The 23178-nt window shown below is 42.8% G+C and overlaps 2 protein-coding genes across 6 annotated transcripts in view; both read right to left on the minus strand.

The window, feature by feature from the left end:
* Positions 1-3560: 3560 nt before the first annotated feature.
* On the minus strand, positions 3561-13286 carry dyrk3 (dual specificity tyrosine phosphorylation regulated kinase 3). 2 transcript variants are annotated; one of them, XM_056437882.1, is made up of 6 exons: positions 12436-13286; positions 10247-10356; positions 7260-7465; positions 6809-7112; positions 6267-6683; positions 3561-6180 (listed from the first exon to the last, which is right to left on the minus strand). In XM_056437882.1, exons 1-6 carry the CDS (start codon positions 12476-12478, stop codon positions 5449-5451), a joined length of 1812 nt encoding a protein of 603 aa, XP_056293857.1. In that variant the 5' UTR covers positions 12479-13286; the 3' UTR covers positions 3561-5448. The 2 variants fall into 2 exon arrangements, with proteins under 2 accessions (XP_056293857.1, XP_056293858.1); XM_056437883.1 differs by having other exon boundaries at positions 13208-13283.
* A 2537-nt stretch (positions 13287-15823) lies between these two features.
* The window catches only part of rassf5 (Ras association domain family member 5), a 30709-nt gene continuing 23354 nt past the window's right edge, over positions 15824-23178 (minus strand). For 2 of the 4 annotated variants that reach the window (XM_056438269.1, XM_056438271.1), the window contains 4 exons: positions 19798-19908; positions 18670-19003; positions 18463-18578; positions 15824-18252 (listed from right to left, as the gene is read on the minus strand). In XM_056438269.1, coding sequence (XP_056294244.1) covers positions 18109-18252; positions 18463-18578; positions 18670-19003; positions 19798-19908 — 705 coding nt within the window. In that variant the 3' untranslated portion in view covers positions 15824-18108. Of the gene's footprint in view, positions 18253-18462; positions 18579-18669; positions 19004-19797; positions 19912-23178 lie in introns of all 4 variants that reach the window. The other 2 variants (XM_056438268.1, XM_056438270.1) reach the window with 1 other exon arrangement.

Genomic DNA, 23178 nt, shown 5'->3' on the forward strand with positions numbered 1-23178 from the left:
ACAGCTTAAGAAAACTCAAATATCCTATCTCTAAATATTAGAATATCATGAAAAAGTATACTAGTAGGGTATTAAACAAATCACTTGAATTGTCTAATTAACTCGAAACACCTGCAAGGGTTTCCTGAGCCTTGACAAACACTCAGCTGTTATAAATCTTTTTTTTTACTTGGTCTGAGGAAATATTAAAATTTTATGAGATCGGATTTTAGAGTTTTCTTAAGCTGTAAGCCATAATCAGCAATATTAAAAGAATAAAAGGCTTGCAATATTTCAGTTGATTTGTAATGAATCCAGAATGCATGACATTTTTGTTTTTTTAATTGCATTACAGAAAATAAAGAACTTTATCACAATATTCTAATTTTCTGAGACAGTCCTGTAGAGGCTATGACAGAACTGGAAAGACACAAGCATAAAGACACACGCAAACTTAAGCACACATAAACACACGCACATGTAGAGAAAAAGACAGACAGTCAGACTCATCTCTGTAGACAGGGGATGAGTCATCTTCTATTCCAAGCCCCACTGTGACCCATCCGGGTCATGTAAACAAGACAAGAAAGCTGAAAACCTAAATATGGGGCCTGCATATGCAAGCAGTGAATACAGTAACAGAAGGGCAGCTAAAGTTTCAACCAATAAGATGGAGTTCAAGGTAAAAAAGAACAAAGTTTTTTGTAGAAAAAAACCCCACATAAAACACAGCATGAAAAACTGCACAGCTCACACCCTGCAGTCTGTGTGGAATGTAGATTGGTAGGTTGGGTGGGCAAATGTTCCTGGAGCACAACCCCACCTCTCGCAACGATCTGCAGCTGTTCGGCCTGTGTAGACATGTGCTCAGCTGTGCATGTGTGTGTGTGATGAGTGTGCGCTCAGCTGTGATTGTGTCATTTTGCGCATATGAGGTAAGGAACAGTTGGGTCGTCGACTTTTGTGCATGTGGGGACATGTGTTGTGTCTCTTTCTGTGGGTGTTGTTGCAACGGTGGGGGGGGGGTGATATGGAATTCTCCTGCTGCTTCCATCGCCCGGTTCGTACCCCAGCTGTCCGAGTGGACTGAAGCCAGACGACTCACATAGCTCTGGAGTGTGTCTGCACTCTGTGACCCAGGACTCTCTATGTGCATGCGTGTGCGCGTGTGTATTGTCTGCTCCAATATCAAGGTAGATATCAGTACAGAAGAACCTGTGTTGGAGCGCAGTGTAGTGCTGACTTGCTGTTCTGGTTGAAGTTCATGTCCAGACAATACCAGTTTCTCTGGTGGATCACGACAAAGCTCGCAGTGACTTCAAACAAACCCCAGAAAGAAAATGTTATAACGTGCAAATATGCGAGCAAACAAAACATCATGAAAGAACGACACTGCTTCAGGGCAAATTTCATGGGATTCAAAGAAGAGTTTGACCTTTTCATTACCTTGACCTTGACCTTTGACCCGATCGATCCCAAGATCTAATCAAATGGTCCCCGGATAATAACCAATCATCCCACCAAATTTCATGCGATTCAGTTTAATACTTTTTGACTTATGCGAATAACACGCACGCACACCCGCATACAAATACACGGCTATCAAAACATTACCTTCCGTATTTTCACTGCGAAGGTAATAACATACAGGAACGTTTAAACTTTGAGACAAACATGGAGCAACAAGCAGGTCCAGATTGCTTCGTCTCCGTGGTAATCAGAGCTGTCACCACTCCGTCCCTCCAAGTCCACGATCACCAACAGAAATCCTGCTGTGGCTTCATATGGTCTGAAGGCTTCGACTCCTTACATAGAAGAGGAGATACACCATCTGACTTGTGTGGGTCAGAGAATAGAAGTCAGTGTGCCAAGGGGATGTCGGGTCAGAAGGCGACTGGATTGGTGTCTAATAGGATTGATCTAATCTGCTTTTACATTAATAGAAAGAGAAGAGAAAGACAGGGAGAGTAATTTCTTTTTATTATTTAAAGACAGGGAGAGTAATTTAGATTTTTCTTTCTTAAACATACTGTAATATAATATATATATAATTATAATGCAGGGAGGAAGGAAAGAATAAAGACCATTTATCTCATTAAAACGAGATACTTTCCTTTCATCTATTGTGTACCTTGTTCTACCTGCGCTCATAATATTTAGATTAAACACAGACACCTTGTTGTTGATGGAAAGTGTGAGTCACGCCCTGGCTTTTGAGAAATAACGATACCCACGTCATTTTACGAGGACACGTCCGCTGGTATGGGAGTACAAAACACCACCTCACGAGTGTCTTCTTCAGTCGCCGATGTCGCTCAACCGGTTCCTCCTCCGCGCTTACCCGAGTGCCCTCTGGGCACCAACATGCATGTGTAAACAACCCATGAATCATCAGCGTTACAGGATATCAGTATGGCGTCATTATTTCACCTGAGAGGCCTCAACAATCTCTTCCTACTTTTTTTCTTCACAGGAGTCGTGTTATGCTCCCTCAGCTGTACATCAGTTCTGTACCCCATACAGCCGATAGTGTGGAATGAGAAGCAGGAGCAAAGCTGAGGTGCGTGATGAAGAGGTGCAAAGTACTCTCCCAGATAGATATGAACATAATAATCTAAAAGATAAATATGGCTATAGTGCAGAGGCAGGACAGTAGACTGATTTGATTGTAAAGTGCCTCCTCAATATAACTATTTGAAAAAAGTACTTATCCACGTGAAGAGTTAGTGAACTACAAGGGTCAAGCAGAATTGTCACAATAAATGTCCAGCTCTCTCAATATTACCTAAATTGTCAATCTTGAGATCAATTATTGAGGTCGTTGCATGTGTAATGGCAGGGAAGTTGCAGCGATATATTAACAATACCAAATTATCGTCAACACTTGCTCATTAGCTCAGTTTACAAACCTGTACCCCTCAATATTATAAGCTCCAGCTGTGAATGTACTTGTTTCACTGTAGAGACTTTGACTTAGCACTGCCAGATATACGATGTCGAGGAAATCTTCACATTTATGTTACAAGCTCTGGTTAGTTAATGCAGAGTTCTTTGCGAGTACCACGACCGTGCCAAACAACAAGTTGCTGTGAGTATCACATGCTGCCTCTAAGTAGTGTCACAGGCCACTGACTCAATGTCCCAGTGTTCACCAAGTCTGAAACCTAATCACAGACTGACATCCAACTCACTTCATCGAGATTCACTGTGCCGATGGACCCAGGGGTCGCCTGGAGACTTTAGTATCATAACACAGGCCCAGGCCCAGCATAGCAAACACATCACTCACAGGGCTGATTACAAGAGCTTCTGGTTCGGTGACATCTGAGGAACTTCTCTCTTGATCTATTGTCTCACTGTCTATGCATAATGCATATCTCCCCAGTTAACAGAGCTTTCCTCAGTACAGAGAGCAACATTATATTTTAGAAATCATTGGCCAAACTTATCCGACTCTCTGTGGACAGCACATACCAGATCCGGCCATTTAAAAAGGGAATGTTTGCGTGCAAACCTAGGCAATTTTATCCATGTCAAAATATGTGTTTCTAAAACGTGAAATCACCCCAGAGCAGCACATGTAAGTTAATAATAATTTTTATTTTCTTTAGAAAAAGAAACTATCACAACTTCATTTGGTTACTGTACAGTTTCTCTTTTCATAGTCACTCAGTCTGATAACAGGTTGTGATTTCATGCTGGAACACCGAACACCAAACACCCTCCTACTAACGCACACCACGAGCTACAACATGACAGTATACTGCGTTCTCTTTTTCAGCTTTTGCGTTTTACATCCTCTGATATTCTGGACTGAATAGCAAATAGAAATCACTTCTATAAAAAAAATAAAAACGATTGAGACAGTATAAATCCCTGACAGATTCACTTCATACAAGGGACGAGAGAAGGAACTCTTTGAGCGGTGTGGTCCATACAACGTGCACCTGACGTGTGTGTGTGTGTGTGTTTGGGACAGCACCATAATACACTATATATGTGTACGTTTAAGAGGTTCCCTGCCCTCCATGAGACAAGGGTGAGACGACAAAAGGGAAAGAGATGGTGGGGGAGGAGAGAATCTAGGTCAGATTGTGGTGCCTGCAGACCCTCCTTCGCATTCTCTTGCTCTCAATGGACAAAACTACATGTCTGCTCATCCATAGTCGGGACTGGAAGTGGAACATCGCAAATAAGATTAAAGGGATGTATCAAGTATGTCTTCCTGAGAATCGCTTCTCTGTTCAGTTCCATGATAACCCTCCTTTGTCACTGGCCTGTCAACTTTTCAACAATTCCCCCTGAAATAAAAATGTAAAAAACAGCTTGCTCATATTAAACATACCACCCTTCCTTTTATCCCATAATCTATCTCACATTGTTCAATACAGATTACTGCACCACTGCAAACAATAATAGCAGTCCATTAGGGGGCATGGGAAGTTGACATTGATACAAACTTTTAACTTTCCACAGCCAACTGTTCACCCCAAAGGCGAGTATGTGTAATGACATGCAGCTCTCCTCTCACTTCGACTCTCTCCCTCAGCTGATGTGAGCCAGACTCACTTTGTGAAGTACCCAGTGTGGCCGAGCTAGTCTCCTCACCCCCAGACGTTTTACTCAAATCGGAGAGTTGAGGAGGAAGGGGCTGTAAATAGGTTGTCCAACGGCCTCTCAATACCTCGCACAGAGCACCACGAAGCTACAGCACACCTAAGTACTAACATCACATATTGAGCTGAAATGCAAGCACCAGGGTTCAGAAAAGGTAGAAAAAAAACATAACTTGAAAAGAAAAAGAAGTGAAGACTTATTGCTAAAAAATGCTTTCTTAATTCTTCACTCGTTAATGCCAATCCCTCCCATGTTGTATATATGAGAAGTGTTTCAGTGTGTGCGGGGCACAAACAACGCTTGATTCTTGTTTTCTATTGAATTACATTGGCTAAACACATCTTTGCTTTGCCAACTCTAATGTGATAAGAGCAATCTTTGTAGCCCTTTTCAAGTTTCTCTCTTGCCAAGAAAGGGAGGCGTCCTCTGAGTGTGAAGTGAGGCATGTGACAGTGCAGGTGTGCTTGAATGTGTCTTACCAAAACACACCACTTACGTGAGAACACACACACAGGTTTAAAAAAATGTGCTCATTGAAGAAGCTGTCCACTCATACAGAAAGTTTTTTAAAAAGCATCGTCTAAATCAAACCACATCAATGGCTGTATACAGAAATTTCACAGCCACTCAAGAAAATCCTCTATATAAAAACTGTTTTTTTATTGTCTGTCTCTGTTCAGCTACTATTAAAACCAGGAACTGGGGTGTCGACACCTCTCAGTAGAAAACAAATAAAAGAACAACTAAACGAGTTTAAAACCTAGCCTCCACTTTGTCCTGTCCTCTGACTCCTCCTGAGGAGTGCAGAGGAGGAAGCAGTGGAAGAAGAGAGGAGATCACAGGACTCTCTCTCTAAGAGACCAGTTTGGGTAGGACTGTGCGAAGAGGTATGACCTCCCCTGACTCCACCAAAATGTTGCTCCGAAGTTTGTTGTTGATGGTTGAGGGGCCTAAGCCAGGCCCTCCTTTGACCAGGATTGAGGGGAAGGAGGTGCTGTGGTGCTCGGGGAGCCTTTTCATGGAGGCCCCCTGGCTCTTCTCAGTCCCAGGTAGCGGTTTGGGTAGGCGCCGATACAGCCAGGGGTGTCTGAGGGCCTGGATCGGTGTGAGACGAGACGAGGGGTCCCAGTCCAAACACTTCTTTATGAAGTCAGTAAAGGTGGGGTCCTCACAGCCCTTGAAAGCAGCACTCCACTCCTTGCTACCCGGGGGACCTCTCATCTTGCCTCGGCGAGAGCGAGACCCTGTGAGCACAGTGGCGCCCGTGGGCAAGGTGTTGGCGCCGCAGTAGCGTGGGTGGCCCTTGGAGTTGATGAAGTTCTTTGCTCTCTTTGCCTGCTCCAGGACCTTCTGCGGAGGCATGCCCAGCAGCTCCATGACACAGGCCAGCTGGTCACCCTCATCCTCGCCGGGGAACAGCGGGTAGCCCGTCAGCAGCTCAGCCAGGATGCAGCCGAAGCTCCACATATCAATAGGGAGGCCGTAACGGGAACCAAGGATCACCTCTGGAGCGCGATAGAAACGAGACTGGATGTATGTGTACACCCGCTGGTGTTCGAAACAGCTGGAGCCAAAATCAATCACCTGACAGAGACGAGAGAGGAAATAATCAATGTAGAAACCCTGTTATTGGTCTTCACTGGCCACCGTGAACGTGCCAGGTGTCTTACCTTGATGCCGCTGCGTCCCTGCTGTTTGAGCAGGATGTTCTCGGGTTTGAGGTCACAGTGGATGATTCGGTGCTTGCTCAGGGCCTCCAGGCACTGCAAAATGGAGTGGGCAAACTTCCTGACCAGTGGCAGACTGAAGCCCTGGAACTTGTTGCGCTTGATTAGCTCGTACAAGTTCATGCTCAGCAGCTCAAAGGTCATGCAGATGTGGTTGCGGAAGGTGAAGTTTTCAAGCATGTGCACAACGTTCATCGTGCCATTACGATCCTGCTTGCGCAGATGCTCCAGGATGCGGATCTCCTCTTGCGCCTGCCGGTGGAAACGCTTCTCGTTGCGCACCATTTTGAGAGCCAGGTGCTGCTGCAGTTTGTGATCGTATACCTTAGCCACCTGGCCGAAGCTACCTTTACCAATGATCTGAAGGGGGGGCGAGCGAGAGAGAGGAAGATAAATATTGGGTTAGCTAAACATCAGACGGAGATTTGAGAGACTCCGCCATGTTTGGGAAAGCCTACAAATACATCACAAAATACGTGTCTGACCTTGAGGAACTCGTAGCGGTAAGCTAGGTGGTCATGGGCGACGTGAATGTATCCACCCTGCTCATCATCGTAGCCACAGTTGTTGGTGCCTCCAGCGACTGCAGGCCTCTTCTTGGCATTGGGTCCCACAAAGAAGACGTCGGGGTAGGAGTGGATCTCCGTCTGCTCCAGGTTGGTCAGTTGAGACCGGTACAGTCGGAGAGCCTGATCAGGAGTGAGAGGGCCACACAGCTTCCCACTGTTCCCTCCATTGCCAACTCCATGAGGCCCAGAGGAATCACAGGAGCCCTTACTGGATTCAGTGCTGTGTTGAACAAGGATGGCAGAAACATGGTGTTGAACGACTGAAGTGGTTTCCCTCCTGCTTTTACATTTGTCTGTGGGCCGCTTAACATACTTTGAAAGATGTTTGAAAGTGTTTTGGGTGTCTTAATGTTTGTATCTTTCTCACCTGTCTACACTGTGCTCTTTGGACGGACTGGAGACCGGGGTAGGTTTACTGGGCGTCTGACCTGTGGTCCCACTGTTCTGAGTGGCTGCTGTGGTTATGGCGTTGACCTTTCGGTTATTGGTGGAGTCTTCGTGGAGGTACTTCACCTTCAGCTGGCCACCTCGCACAGTTACCTGATCCCTCATGACAGTCTTGTTACTGACAACCTATCAGAGGAAGAAGAGAGAAAATGGACAAAAAGAAAGTTATTAGAAAAAATCCCCTTGGTAAACCCTTCACTGTAGCTTATTCAGTCTATGAACAGAGTGTACATGTTGTACCTTAGGAGATAGTTATTTGTGTTTTATGAATGTATTCAATATGGTGAAGAAAGGACCTCTCTGTTTGCCTCTACAGACTAGTGACACATTGTGCACCGTGGCAGCCAATGAGCCGTGAGCAGAGATGCAGCAAGCAGCAGGTGAACCAGCACAACTGGATTTAGATCTAATCTGGCAAGAAAATCAAAAAGAATAACAGGCCCACCCTCAAAGGTAACTCACGCAACATGACCTACATGCCTGCCTGTTTGTTAGCAATTACCGGGAGGTAAAAGGTACAGGCAATCTGTGGCTCAGCATTGCAATAATCTTTCAATTTGTAAAGTCTTGCTTTTAGCTTCATATAAAAAGGATTTTAAAATAGTTTCAGAATGACTAAACGGTGCACAAAGCAAAACCAATTGGGCTCCAATTGAGTGATGTGGATTATATTTAGACAGTTTGCACCTTACATCCACGTTTGCTTGGAACGACCTGAAAGTTTAGAGGAGTTTAAAAAAAACTAGAGTCCTACTCTTGCCTGCCAGTAAACAACTTTGTCTCAGCAACCTCAGGAATTTATTCCTCCTCACTACCCGTCTCTCCCTCTCTTACCAGCGGAAAGATCCCTCCACAAAATTATGGAGTTCAAGGGAAATTACAGTTATTAAAGTCAGATTATACTCTTAAACTGTAGAAGCAGTATGGTTGTTAATAAGAAAGACTGATGTGCACTCAGTATGGTCTTCCAATATAGCAGAGAGGCATATCGACTGTGTGTGTCTATTCTACATGAACACTCCTTATTTTAAAAGCAGTGTGGCTTCACCAATCTGCGGGACGGGAGATCTTTTTAACCGAATGTTTTCTTTAATTCCATTAGATTGCTATCCTGCCCCGTGGGGACGGTGGTTTTTGCTTGTACTGAGCAGTTCTATGTCATCTGATAAAGACAACACAACAAGGAAACACACTTTAAAAGTAGGTGTTGACATATTCAAGTTGAGAGAACTGAGCTCAACGGGTGCTTGCGTTGTATGTTTGAGGCCTAAAATAGAGCTGGAATGCAGGATGAGTTTCCATACATGTAACCATAGTTACAACAGCCCTACTGCTGACCCAGGATCCCATGCAGCTGTTGTCCCAAAGCTTTACTACAAACAAAGTAAATGTCATTGATTGAGCCCCTTCACCCAGACTCAAACCGTGTTAGAGGGGCGCAATTGAAAGTTTTTGTTAAAGTAACCAAATGAAATGAAAACCACAGTTAGAGATTGAATCTTCTTTAGCATCAAGTTATACCGAGTACTCTGTGTGCAAATCTGCATGATGCAACAGATGGAGACGAGCTAATCTCTTTGCCGTCAGAGAAATACCCAAGTACGCTTTACTCCTTCTCGAGCGCACACTCCTCAGACATGCAGAGATCTAAGTTGGGTCAGAGACATAACAAAACTGATGTCTAATAAACCCGGAGCTAAGTGCTGCTACAATTAATTTTATTAGTTTGTCAATTCCTCTGACAAAGAACAGGGATGACATTTGGTGTATTAACTCTGAGCACACTCCAACAAGCTGAACTGGGGCGAGTCAATGTCGGTCACATTCAAAAGAGGGTATTACCTCGATGAGCGTGACAGAAAATACAAAGGAAGAAGGACATGGCGAGAAGGGAAACTATGCCTAACCTCGGTGCAGGCAACACTAAGAAGAGGATTACGAGAGATAGAAGCAGGGGAGAATGTTGATTGGTTGATTTCATTTGTGAGTCACATTTTCAAGCCCAATAAATCTTGATAACATATTTAACCAACATTTTTCTCTTCTGCTGGTGTGTGAGGTGATGGAGTATTATTGTTTGTGCATGTGCATTTTCTGCCAAATTGAGCTTATTAGAGAGGCAAACCTAGCAGGAAGGTACTTGGATATTTTTATATATAATTAATAATAATATTTTTTTTAAATTAATGTACTTTTATTAATTCCACAGTGGGGACATTATTCTCTGCATTTGACCCATCCTTAGTTATTAAGGAGCAGTGGGCTGCAGTGAAGGGCCCAGTGAGCAACTTGGGGGTTCAGTGTCTTGCTCAAGGACACTTGGACAAGCAACTATGGGGAGAACGGGGATGGAACCGGGTACTTTGTTGTTGCGGGACGTCCACTCTCCCATGAGTTACAGCCGATCTAATTTCTTAAATATGTTTATTTTGTCCAAATGGTATCACTAGATCACCACATTTTTGATTAGTTCTTCTGTTATATATTATTTGTTTTGCACTTTCAAACTACAAATGTTCACACAGTTGGTAATTGCTTTTGGATCTCAGCATGTATTTGAGCTGGAGATATAATATGGCTACTTCCCCTCAGCTAATCTGACACAGTCATGGAGAATCACCCTGTGTAACACACAGCCTTGTACCCCCTCAGGCAGTCAATCAATATGACTCACATGATCACACATTCCTCTCATTGAAGGGTGTAAACACCTGAGTGAATTACACAGGTTGGAGATAAAAGACAAGATAAGGGATTAGACTACGGGAATAAGGAGCAGTGTAAATGTGATGAACGGGAACATGGCTGAGTGGGGAAAATCTCTCTGGGGAACAGGATGTCTGGAGACGCAGCGTGCTCCAACACAGGAAATGGGGCTTGTCGACTTGTGTGTGTGTGTATACTTACTGTGTGTTTGGGCATAGAGGGCAGCACAGCCGGACTGTTTGTATCCTCTTCGTCTTTAAGCATGTGGTCTGTCCTCATGTACGAGTCGTACAGACCATCACCATGGCGAGCTAAAGGAACAGAAGTAAACAAGTGTGATAATGTGGAATCATGAAAATCTGCAACATAGACGCACTCAGGGATAAAGGCTGAGGATGAGGTTCAGAGGTAACGTCTACAGAATGCAATCTAATCTCCACAAAGGGAGACAATCACGTGTTAATTCACACCAGGCAAAATCACATTGATTATTACATCAATCAACTTATCAGGTCCAATGACACTAAAACTAATTATTTGGTGTGGCCCAACAGATCCAAAGAGCTAACCTCAGAAGGCTAGATCCCACACTCTGTAACCCAATGGGAATGCCAATTGTCTGCCATAACATCCTAACCCACATTTACTGTGAAATAGTCAATATTAGCAGATACATTCATTGTATCTATTGTGTCCAATACATTGTATCCAAGGCCAGAGATCTGACCTGACAAGCTCAGAGAGGGCTTAGGGTCCCAGAGCGCTAGCGCTGCAAGTGGTATTATTGGCCTAATGGGGGTAACAGATGCCGGTGTGACGACAGCATATTTCCGTCGACCCATCTGTCCACTCAGGCCAAGTCTTGTCGTGCACACACCAGGTGTGCGGAGATATGGAGCCCATATGGAAGGATGCGGTTGCTCGTTGTTCAATAGTGCCGTGTGCGCGAGCTCACCTATGTGGCATCATGCCAACCACTTAATGTGAGAGGACACCGACGAGATGGATGAGGGGAGCATTTGGGACTGGAGGAGGAAGCCAGCTACTCAAATGACAAACCTCCATCAGCCAGCTGTTCATCTCAACAGTCATTTAGCCTACACGTTGCCACTACAATAGAAGTATCAACTGTGATGGCTTGAAATAACACTGAGCCGCCTGTTAGCATAAGCCATTTACATTGCTATTGTGTTTGGTTAGCTCATTATCAGAAGGCCAAACTGTGGGCGGTTTAGCGTTCTCTGACGAGCCCTTGAGAGTGTCGTAACCATGTGCAGGTGTGTCAGAGCCCATGTCCCATGTGTTAGCTCGTCAACAGACCAGCTCCGAGACAGATGAGACCTGCTGCCTGGATACAGATGCATTAGACCTGCTCAACCCAGCAAACAAAAGGCACTAGGGCTCCACACACAATATCAAGCATTGGGCCTCAGTCCTCTGCTCACGCTTATGCATTTCTTAGCAGGGGCTCAACGCTTACTGTAAAAAAAATCGGAAGCAAACTTTTTAAGGGGGAGACAGAAGCTATGTAACTAAACATCCAGTCTACAATGTCCAGCTTGTGTCGGGCTAGCCATACTGAACATCTCTACTGCACAGCAAAGGCTAGAGAACAAGGTTCACGCAAACAGACAGTCGATCATGTGTCGTAAAACGTGAGAGTGGGGTAGTCACATCTTTTGGTCCTCCTCTTCCTGGCATCTTGGACCAAATGTCTCTTGGCAGACAATGTGTCCAATGTGCACCATCTGACAGACGCCTGAAGCAATGTCACAGCTTTCTTCTTTACTAATATAGTCTGAAGAGGTCAAAACTCCAGCGACATACAACGTGTTTTGACCTCCAATTTCTTTACCACACATTTTTAATTGGCTACGGTTACAACCTTGGCACAAGTTCATCGTAGCCGGCATAAATGTCAAGACTTCTAAAATGTTGATAACACAATAAAAACTCACGAGCGAGACGTTAAAAACAAAAACAAACGGCGCTTCCTGTCTTGTCTTCCAAAACATTCTCAGACAAAGTCTCGTGACCGATATAGAGTTGCAAACAAAAGAAAACATGTATACAACCCACGGCTCGCGCAAAGCAACGGCAACTATATCGGTCCGCTCTCTGTCCACGGACTGACACGACGTGACATTTAACTTAAACCACGAGCCAATGAAGAAGAAGAAAAGTAACTCAAAACCAGTTTAGGCACACGGTATTTCTGTAAATGCTAACAAGAGTTTATTGAGATTTAAACTAACTCCATACCGTGCTGGTAGTTACCGTTTGAGTCACTTTTACTCAAACGGCATTAAAACAAGAGCAACACGTTGACAACATTTAGGAAACAAAGGGCACAAACAAACAGCGCAACACTCTGTGGAGGTTAACATTACCTGTTGCTATAGGGCCCTCTGGTTTTCTGCTTATTATCATCATGACTGCATTGAATATGTAATACCAGCATCCGAAGCGAAGCAACAAAATCCCGAATAAAAAAAGTGGAAAACAAAAAATTCAATCTAGTCACGGAGCAAAACTTAACCAACAGCATGTATGACTTTAACGTCGGTCGTGTTTGCTAGTAGGTTAAGTCAAACACCCCTTGACTTGTGCTTTCTATTGAATAAATAACTAATTGGGTTTAGAGACCCATCGTCTGAGCGTTGGCTGTATTTTATCCTCGTGTTATTAAACCCAGAGGTGTGTACTCAGTGCTCTTCTCGCTCTGGCTAACATTAGCCGTGGCTGCAGTTGGAAAAAGCCCGAGCAGGCGATGGGGGTCGTTTCCCTCAGTTAGCTCGTCAGCTAGCTCCCACGGTCATAAACACATTCGTCCGCCCGAGAGCAGTTCCGTCCGTGTAAAACCGTTTGAGTCCAACTATTACAGCTCGCTGGTCTGACCCGTGTGCCCCTTGCTTTTCTCTGTCTGTACAGTGAGTCGATGCAAAGCACCATTCCCGTGCTTATTCCCGGTTAGCTGTCTTTGCAGTTAGCAGGCTGCGGAGCTCGGTGAACCCCCACGATGGTGTCCTCCTTCGGGACAGCTTGGGGCCGCTTCGCTCGTCTTCAGCGAGGGCTAGCGAAAACAGGCTAGCTCTCTAGCTGTACTCAAGCCCCATACAATATAGACACAACCGGAACATCGCCTTTGCAGAAAACCTTCACCTGCACTCGGTGCAATAAAGCGGCGGTGTTTAATCCGTTTTCTCTGTGGTAGAAGTATCTTATTCGACGCGGCTGTGTGTTGTTGCTAAGGGCGTCTTCAGTGAGCCCGGAGTCAGCAGGCGAGAGAGGGAGGAGCGGGGCGGTGCTTAGCGCCAACCAGACGGAGCAGAAGGGCGCCCCGCAGCGTCCACCTGGAGCTCTGCACCGGAGCCGATGGGAGTGCGCTCAAGCGATACATGTTCATTCATGGCTGTGGAGTCATTCAAGTTAAGTAATTGATAAAGGCCCCATATTCAGTCATGTTACATACATCACACATCGCAATGATAGGATAGATAATTGATAATTACCATTCTGTCCGCAGTTATAAATGGTGAACAGTCATTGATAGAGAGTACAAATAATAATAGTCCAAGATTACAGGTAAGTGTAATATGGTATCAAAGATCTGCAGCACTTTTTTCAAAAGGTCAGAGGTCATACGATGCTTTGGTGTCTTCCTTATGAATTAACAAATTAAAAAGACAAATAAGTTAAATAGTTGCTCAAATTAAGGCCTACTGTTCTGTAAAGCGTTCGTAACATATATATTAACACAAATAAAGCCATTTGATACAACTAATACACCTGAATTTTTCCTGTACTGAATACTGGATATCGTGTGTACAGATTGAAATTTTAGATTTTTGGGCGAAAATAAATACATTTAATTAGTTCATCAACAGAAAAGTAAGTCATTTTGGAGCAAAAGGGGTTCTGACTTCTTGTTGGTGTTCTTAGTTATTTTTGTTAAAGAGTCAGTCAGACAAAACCAGCTATTGTAAGACTCATTCGTTGACAAAAAGCTCTTGTGAAACTTCTAATTATGTTTTAAGTTTTCTCAACCTGATTGTTAGTTTTGGAAAACTTTTTTTTACTTCAGTTCCCCCATATTTACATACAATCTTGTCTGCCACATATCTGTCTGTATGGAGATGAATTGTCCACAGACGCAGTGTATAAGTTACTTTTAACCTAACGTTGGCCGTTTGAGGATTGTAAAGGCCATTTTTCACATTTCATTTTATTAAAATGTTACTTTTTATAAACCAAACAGGACCTCTCTACAGGCCCACACATTGCTGTTGGTCATTTACTTTGCATATACCCTGTCAGGAAAGCTAAAACGTGGCCTGAAACTGGATAAGGTATGGAGATCTATACAGGGATAGATATAGTTAGGGGTAGGGCAGAGGACAGACGGACTGAGACTGGGCAGGCATGAGAAGGGGAACAGTCTAAATGCAGACAGTGATACATGCTTGGCAGAGGGTCATGCTAATCGTAGCTCTTTCTCAGAGGTGAGAAGAGGGGTCTGTCTATATTTGCTGCCATAAATAAGCATACTGACACAGTTTTAGGTGGCCCTCCAGGCAGCCCTTAAGGGCAGCGAGGTCATGCTGATTATTCTTAGATGGTGTTGTATAGAGAGAGTATAGGGTGACAATACCTATAAATTGATTTACTTATTGCATTTTCTTCTCAAAAGGGGTTCAATGTGTGAGGACGAACAGCTGCTGTAATCACAGTCAGTGAATTTACAAGCACAGCAGGAGACTGGACCAGGTGCAAAGCTACCTATAGGTCCTTGTGGGGGTTGTGGGTTCTTGCTGTATTTGGTCTTAGAGCCTGTGACAGACACTGACATCTGTGGGGGTTTATTAGTCTAACACCTCATTTTGAATGCCCTTTGAAAACACAGAATATCATAGAGAGTATCGTGTAAAACTGTGCCACCGCGAAAAAAGACGGTGTTTTATCATAAAGAGCATAGCACACCATATGGGAAGAACATCCCACACACAAGCATGCAAAGACACATGCACAGCAGAAGCTTACATTTTACATGATCAGATCGTACCTGCAGTTTAAATAAGATACTGCCACCTGTTGGTGGTTTGAAAGTAATACAAGCTGACTTTTGGTGAAGAAAACAGGAGACACAAAGCTTAGCACTTTCTACTTTGGGCATGTCTGGACAATATATTCTGCTCAAATCATTGAATAACTTAATGATGTATTCAGAGTCTCTATTACGATATATACAAATAAATACATTTAATCCACAGGCACTAAAATTGTGAAAATCACAAGATTTTAGTTCATGTGGATTACAATTTATGACATTGTGAACGTGTCTACAATTTGATAAAGATGATGTGTACATAACAGTAACAACAGCCAATTATTTATTTACCAAATGGTTTGAATAAAGTTTTGAGCTCAAAGAATTTTTTGCCGAACAAACCATCAGAGAGAAGCTAAACTGGTGTAGATTTTTTATCTTTTTTAGACAACAAACTTTTACGAAAGGACAATAAAAAGGCCCTTGCAGTCAAGGCAACTGAGAGGTATCACTTCAGTATTTCTTCTAGGATACGCCTCATGGTTAATAGTATTCAAAATATTTGATGTGATGTGATAAATCACATGATGTGATTTTTTGTTCATGTTTTGGTTGAAGGGAATCACTTTGGGCCTCATCATGATGTAGAAACAGACTTAATATGCAGAGGAGTAATGTTGGATACCGCTGTATGTTCTTCAGTGAAGCCACATCAAAGCCAAACACATGAGAAGATTTCAATAAAGGGATGACCTTTTTATTTAATTGTGATATTATGTACAGTTCTACTGCTATATTTATACACACACTTCTTCAAATTAAACAAAATGAATTGCAGAATTAAGCATTGAGTCTCATCATACTTGAGATAATATCATAGGAATGAGGTGGACCATGAAATAAATAACACGTACCACAATCTCACACTCACACACACACACACACACACCGACCCATACAAAAGGTTTTTGGAAAGACACATGTATGAAGGGTCGTGGAAAGAAAGAACAATGACATTTGCAACACCACCCAAGAAACACAGATTTGCACATATGCAAAAGCACCCACACATACTCAGGCACCTGTGTGCTGAAACACACCTTACATAGATCCACAGGGGCACATGAAACAAAAGGCACTGCCAGCAGGAACAGCTCGGGCTTTGGGTGGTGGTGTTAAAAAAAAGAATCAACATAGAAGCATGTGCTAATGGACAACGGGCCTCATTTTTCAGTATTTCTATTGTATTACATAAAAGATGAATAAGAATTTTTTTGGTTCAATGCACTCGTTTTATGATATGTGAATGTCATATCTTTTCCAAAACAACTTAATTTGCAGTTGTGATATGTGATATTACATGTGTACTCAATGCATGTTTTAATACTTGATAAGTGAGGCCCAACGAGGGAGCACTGACAACATACAGATGCTCATTATAAAACACAATTCACATTATTCTCCTTGCCCTAGATGGGTGTGCACGCAAACACACACACACACACACACACACTAACCGGTCGGAATGATACTAAAATATATTAATAATCAATGTAATAACAACAAAGTTCAACCTTGTCACTCTTTTTCCAGTGTCTACATAATACATATGCATTGCAAACACGTCATTGGTACATCATAGCCATTATCATGAATTGTATGTACTTTGTTTCTTTTTTTGGAGCGTAACATGGAGAGATCAAAAGAAAAGAGAAGCAGAAATGCATGCCCACCCACAGAGATGTGGGCTATGCAGTGACCTGCATCTATATGTGCAAAACAGAAGCTGTTTTTTTTTTTTTTTTAATACACCACCTTTAATTAGATACAATTCTAAATGTCTGCTATCCCTTTGAAATCCTTTTAATAAATCTGTTCTTCACAACTTTGGTAAAATAAATCCTCACATTCGAATACAACCCATATAATAACAGTGTAAAATCACTTTTACAATAAAGTGTCAAATCTGTAAAGATATGCGGATTGCCTCAATCAGCAGTCCATGCAAAGTTGGTTGTATGGGGATTTAGGAAGGTCAAATAAAATCACTGTTATCATCTGAGAAGAGTTAGGTTTGTGTGTGGTGAGAGTATTTGTAACTGGGTCTTTCAGCGAAGCACCTGAAAGTGTCTTTTCACATGGCATTAAAGTAGGAAAATAAAAAAGGCGGGGATTTGGGACAAAGTTGGCTGAAATAGGGTGTTGTATTGATTTTCTTGCCTCTTTTAGGTTTTCTCTTTGCTCAACGCATGCTCCCTGAGAAAAATCTGAGAATGGATCTCACTTTCTTATCTTACCATTCTTTCTTTTGCTAACATCCCAAGCATAACACAGCCATTTGCCTCAAGCCATGACCAAACATCTCCCTTCAAATCCACACGTTTTATATTTCAGTTGAGATATAATACATCAGGTGAAAACCCTAAACATCAATTCCAAGAAAAAACTATTAAAAAGAACACTCCGTATGATTGTCCTTCCATCCAAAAGAAACCTTCTATTTTACTTTTAGCTCTATATGTGCAGGGGGCTGATCTGAGAGAGACTCATGCATAAGTAACACTTGCAGTAGCAGCAGCAGATGTAGCAGAAGAAAAGAAAATCTTTAAAAACACTAATGATTCATATCAGTTCCGAATGTGATCTCTCAAGTTTCAGATCTTATGTTGCTGTGATCTTCTTGTGTGTGTCCTTGGCAATACTGCTAGCCCAATCAGTTATCAGACCACACACCCTGTAGCCTTTTACGTTGCTTTCAACCTTTATTCTTTCCTCAGGGAGTGGATGTGTGGGTGGGGCTTGTATGCGTCCTGAGAAAGCGTATGCATCTGTGTGGATGTGTGTGGATGTACTGTATGTTTGGGTGTTTATGTGTTTATGTGTTTATGTGTGTGTAGTGTGGAGACAAGCTCAGCTCTGGCTCCAGTTTCTGAATAGATCACGGGTCTTGAGCGGGTCGGCATTCAAAGGGTCAGTCTCTCCCTGGGTTAAGGTCGTAAGGTATCAGATGAAGAGGTTAGGGGTCATGTTGTTGAAGGGCCTGTTGTAGTTTCTGTCGGTACACAGCGTATTTTTGCGCCACTACCCGGATACGCTCCGCCTCCTCTTTCCCCAGGATTACCAGGAAGTTTTGTAACTCAGGGACAGAGAACGCATGCCACTGTAAGAGAATGAGAAACACACATTATTATACGGTAGAAAGATTTTGCTGCTAGCCTTCTATGATTGTCTAACAAAAAGGAATTGGCCTCAGCATCCTGTATACTTTCACTTTTATTACAAAAAAGAATTCAAATATGAGAACAATTAGATAACTCAGATGCATAAAGTGTGTAAGTACATGTGTGTATACATATGTGTGTTTTCTAACCTCCACCTCTCCAGTCTCATTTTCCTTCAGGACAAAGCTGAGCTGCTCTGGGTCAGGCCCGGCTATCAACCTAAGAAGAAGAGGGCGCTCACTCAGAGGAAGCTTCTGGAACAGATCTGTAGGGGGGAAAAGCACAAATATCATTCAATGGTGTGTGTGACACATGTCTTCTGCAGATGATCTAGTAACTAGAAGTCTTTTCCTCACCCTGTCCATCTCGGTGTGCCTGCCTGTACAGAGCAAACTTACGAGGATTGTCCAACACCATGAACTTCTTCAGCAAGCCCTGGATGACCTCTCTGGTGGTGGTCACAGAGCTGATGTGGAGCTGCTTCACACAGTCACATGGTAGGTAGAAGGATGTCCTCTTTTCGCTCTGCCCACAGTCCGTCCATTCCTGGCCCTCTGACGGTGCATGAGTACAGCCAGCCGTCGGCCTGGACGCTCCCTCTGATTCCACCGCCTCGACAGCGGGGACTGTGACTGGTCGACTGAGCCTCAGATGGACCTTAATAAAGCCTGTGTAGGATCCATCTGAAGCCTTAAGCGCACAGAGGAAAAGAGGGAGTTGTTTTACGCACTATAGCAGGACTGAAAAGAAGAATTATATGTATTTTTAAAGTTTAACATTTTGGGAAATAGTTATTTTCTTTCTTGCAGAGAGATAGATGAGAGGGTTAATACCAATCTCACACCTGTAGGATAAATATGAAGCTACTGCCAGCAACCATTAGCTAGCTTAGCATAAATACTGAAAACAGGACTAATAGGCGAGTTTAGCTCTGTACAAAGGTAACACATTTAACAAACAATATGGTAAGCTTTAGAGGTGGTGGTAGGATGATTGTGTTGTCTTTGGACAGAGCCTAATGCTGTTTCCACCTTTTTCAGTCTACATGCTAAACTAAACTAAGCTAACGAGACAGCTGTGGTAGTCTTCTCAGCCATTAACCATATTTCCGGAAATGTCAAACTATTCCAAGTTACAACACCATGGAACCAGTGTTTTTTCACCTCTCGGATGATTTCAAGTCAAAACAAAAACACATTTAATATATAACTATATTTTAAGTTACTATATTTTAATGAAATTTGATGCATCTTTAATGGTGACTTTACTGCACATCATTTAGGAGGGAAAACAATTCAAATCAATAAAAGAGTGCTCGTAACTCATTCAGTCTTGAACTTTTACTTATGTTTACTATTGTTCTGACTTTAACATATATTATTATGTCCCAGCTCAATTGACGGTTTCTATTCATCAAAAGAAATATAGTTGCATTTTTAGTTTGACATTATATTCATCAGCTACAACACATGTTTAAAACTCACCAGTTTCATGCCATTTGCAGAGACTTGAGCGTTATACTCTTCAATCCTTGTCCACACCTCTTCATCTGACAAGTCCCTGGTTCCTCTCTCACCTTCGTCCTTTACTTCCTTCTGCTGAAAGGCAATGAGAGAAGCATTCAAATATTTGGTATTATTTTAATTTCTCTGACCAGCAGGTGGCGCTGCCTCCTCTAAAAATCCAATGTTGTCTCTTGCTTTACTCAAGTTCATTAATAAATATCTGAAGACACTAAAATCAAGAGAAACCCTTCCAGCCTTCAAACTTCTTCTTTTTTTATAGGTATACTAACTTGACTTGCAGGCATATCAGGTGCACTACTTGTGACAACACCTCCTTCTCCATTCCTTCATCTTTATCAACCTCAGGAGGAAAACCTGCCTCTCTGACTGAAGCTGATGGGGAGGTGGCGGCGGGAGGGGGGTTCTTACAGCCTTTATGCTATCTCTTCCTCTTCAGCATGGTTTCACAACTCCTCCGCTCAACGTGGTGACAGGAAATGTTGTCAATGATGCAAATCAGACATTCAGCATCACGCGAGAATATTAACAGCGCTGTCTCCCTCTCACTCTTACTCATTGCCCTCTGTGACTCGGAGTGAGAAAGAGAGATGGTGATGGTAAGGAGGTTGGAGGGGGAGGCAGTGAAAGAGGAGAGTAAGGGGTGAGGAATGATGAAAGAGCGGCTGCTGAGCCAGCCTTAGCAACACAGAGTTGGACTGGGTTATTTATAGTACAGTGGGATGCATCCTCTCTATCTCACAATAGCATTTTTTTCCTTCTCTTGTTCGTTTGCATTTTCTAGGGCAGAGAGAGAGAGAGAGAGAGAGAGAGAGAGTGAGTGAGAGAATGTAGGGCAGGAATCATTTCTGTAGGGGAGTCCCCCAGTTGTGTGATGAAAGCACCGTTTCAATCAACACAGATGCAGTGTGCAAGTGCATGAGTGTGTTTTTGTGTGTGCACACACATAGACTCAGGCACCTTGAGGTAATAAACAACACACACACAAGACTAGTGCAGTTTAGTTCATCCTGGCATCAAAAAGTGGTGATCACATTATAACATTTCACTGCTGACAATTGGAGATAGAAAACAGGACAGTACAGGACTGAACTGTGCCTGTGTGTGTGTGTGTGTGTGTGTGTGTGTGTGCATGTGTGTGTGTGTTCATGTGTGAGTAACAGCAAGAACAGGGGAACCTTTTAGTTGTGTCGCCCACATTGTTCATTATTTGTGTTGCTGCTTTTATCTCTTCGGCACTTTTCATCAGCCACTCCTCCTGCAATTATGGCCCTTCTATCATAGTCATTTCCCATGTTGCAGTGAAACAGCAACATTCCTCCCAGTCTAAGGCAACAAAGTGAAAAAAAACCTTGCAGGAATTCCTGCGTTTGTATGCAAGTTTCTAAATGTATCAGAGGCAGAGACCTGCCCTCCCTTTCTGCATACCAGTCAGAGTGGTCAAGGGACAATAGAGCAAGACAATAGAACAGTTCCCACCCCTGAGAGTTCTACAAGACCTGGGACACTGCCCTGCTTGGACAAGGTCACAAGGGAGTCGAAGAACGGCAAGATGGGGAAACAGAGAGAGATCTGACCTCTGAAAAGACTCAAGCAGTCTGAAATGTAATTATAGGAAAACACCTATTTTTAACTTGATTTCAACTTGATTACAAATATAACAAGTACATTTTGGTTCCAAAGAAATAATGAGTGATATTTTATATAAATATCTATATTTAAAGTTATCTCACACGCCAGACAAGGATTTGCTGCATTTAGCACTTTTAGCCGTTCTTAATTTGTACTGTGTACCTGATGACACAAAAGTGATCAAATACGTTCTTTTTACTGAAAGGATACGACAACTGAAGGTCAATTTCCCCCAGAAAACATTTGACTCGAGGAATAAGTGTTCGAACAGAATGATTGGTTACTGTATGATAATAACAATATTACAAGTGACAGGTCCAGGCCAGTTAATCCCGTTTATTGATGGAGGATTCAGACAAATATAAAGCAGCATTAGTGTTTAAGATAGACTGTTGCATAAGGGTCTCCCCGCCACCCCCCACCCACACCCTCAGGGTGACGGAGTAAGTGTTGTTGCTCTCACTCTGATTGTCACAGTTTCAGCTCCACACCCTCCTCACTCCCCGTCGTCAGTCTAACTCTCTTCACCTGTTCACACACCTGTTGTCACAGTTCTCACTCTATGGTTCAGTCCTAACCCTAACTCCCACCTCATCAGTCTGACTTCCTTCACCTGTTCACACACCTGTCTTTGATCACTAATCAAATCCCTATATAGTCTCCTGCCTCACACACACACCTTGCCAGATTGTTCTTCCTTTTCTATGCCAGACTCTCCAGCACTTGTTTCTAGACGGATTTCCTGTCGCCGACCCTGCCTGTCCCTGGTTAACCCACTAGTCCGACTCCCTGAGAACCTACCAGCCCTTCGTCCTGTTGATACTCTGCCTGCCGTTTCCAGAGTGTGGAATATAAGTTCGAAGGATCCCTGGAGTCGAGGGTGCATTTGGGTCTACACACGAGTCGTTACACTGATGAGATTAGACAAGAGAGGTCATATAACTGGTTGAAATGTGGCTGCAAAGTAGTCGGTATGATGCTATAAGCCAAACCTGACAACCTTTTTGTTAACTTGAACTCACTCTTGACTGTGTCAGTCAAACCTGTGTGTGCGATTGACATCATGATCTTCCCTAGTCTAGAATCTATTACAACTGGCCACAATTTAGGAAATAGCTGTGATGTCAGAACGAAAATAACAATACTCAAATAATACAGAGCAAAACATGTGGACAGATTTCAACGATAACTGATGAACATGCAGTTAAAGCTCATCGCTTTAACTGGGTCAGGTGTCGAGGAGGGAAGCGGATGTATGTGATCCCAGTGGCACTAATCTACTTGTTATTGCTTTGTAATTAAAGCTATGCATCATATTTAAATTGAAATGTAAATTTTACAGTATATTGCGTTTTGTACATAGTCTTTATCTGTAAAATAACTAACAACTCCCTCAAAAATAATAGAATGGAACACAAACTAAATTGTTATAATCAGTACTGTATTATGATTATGATTGTGTATATATAAGTCCACCTCTACACTCTTTGTTTTCCTTCTATTTGCTTGATGTGTGCAGTGTATGAGATACCGCAGAGATTCATGCTGTAAATGTAAATGTGAAAAAAATACAGCAATGTAACGCGTTCATTTTTACTGCACCAAAAAGCAGACCAGAATAAACTGAACATATCATCATATGTCATCACAGTGGCATGCTCTCACACACACAGACAGATATACATACATAGCCTATACGTACACACACAC

This window comes from Pseudoliparis swirei, chromosome 18 (assembly GCF_029220125.1).
Source record: "Pseudoliparis swirei isolate HS2019 ecotype Mariana Trench chromosome 18, NWPU_hadal_v1, whole genome shotgun sequence".
NCBI lineage: Eukaryota > Metazoa > Chordata > Actinopteri > Perciformes > Liparidae > Pseudoliparis > Pseudoliparis swirei.

Excerpts from the sequence above, each read along its gene's own strand:
- dyrk3 (XM_056437882.1), bottom strand. The coding sequence starts at position 12,478 with ATGATGATAATAAGCAGAAAACCAGAGGGCCCTATAGCAACAG. Across the intron at positions 10,357-12,435 it reads AGAGGGCCCTATAGCAACAG|CTCGCCATGGTGATGGTCTG; the intron begins GTAATGTTAACC and ends CTGTTCCTTTAG. Across the intron at positions 6,684-6,808 it reads ACCGCTACGAGTTCCTCAAG|ATCATTGGTAAAGGTAGCTT; the intron begins GTCAGACACGTA and ends CCCCCCCTTCAG.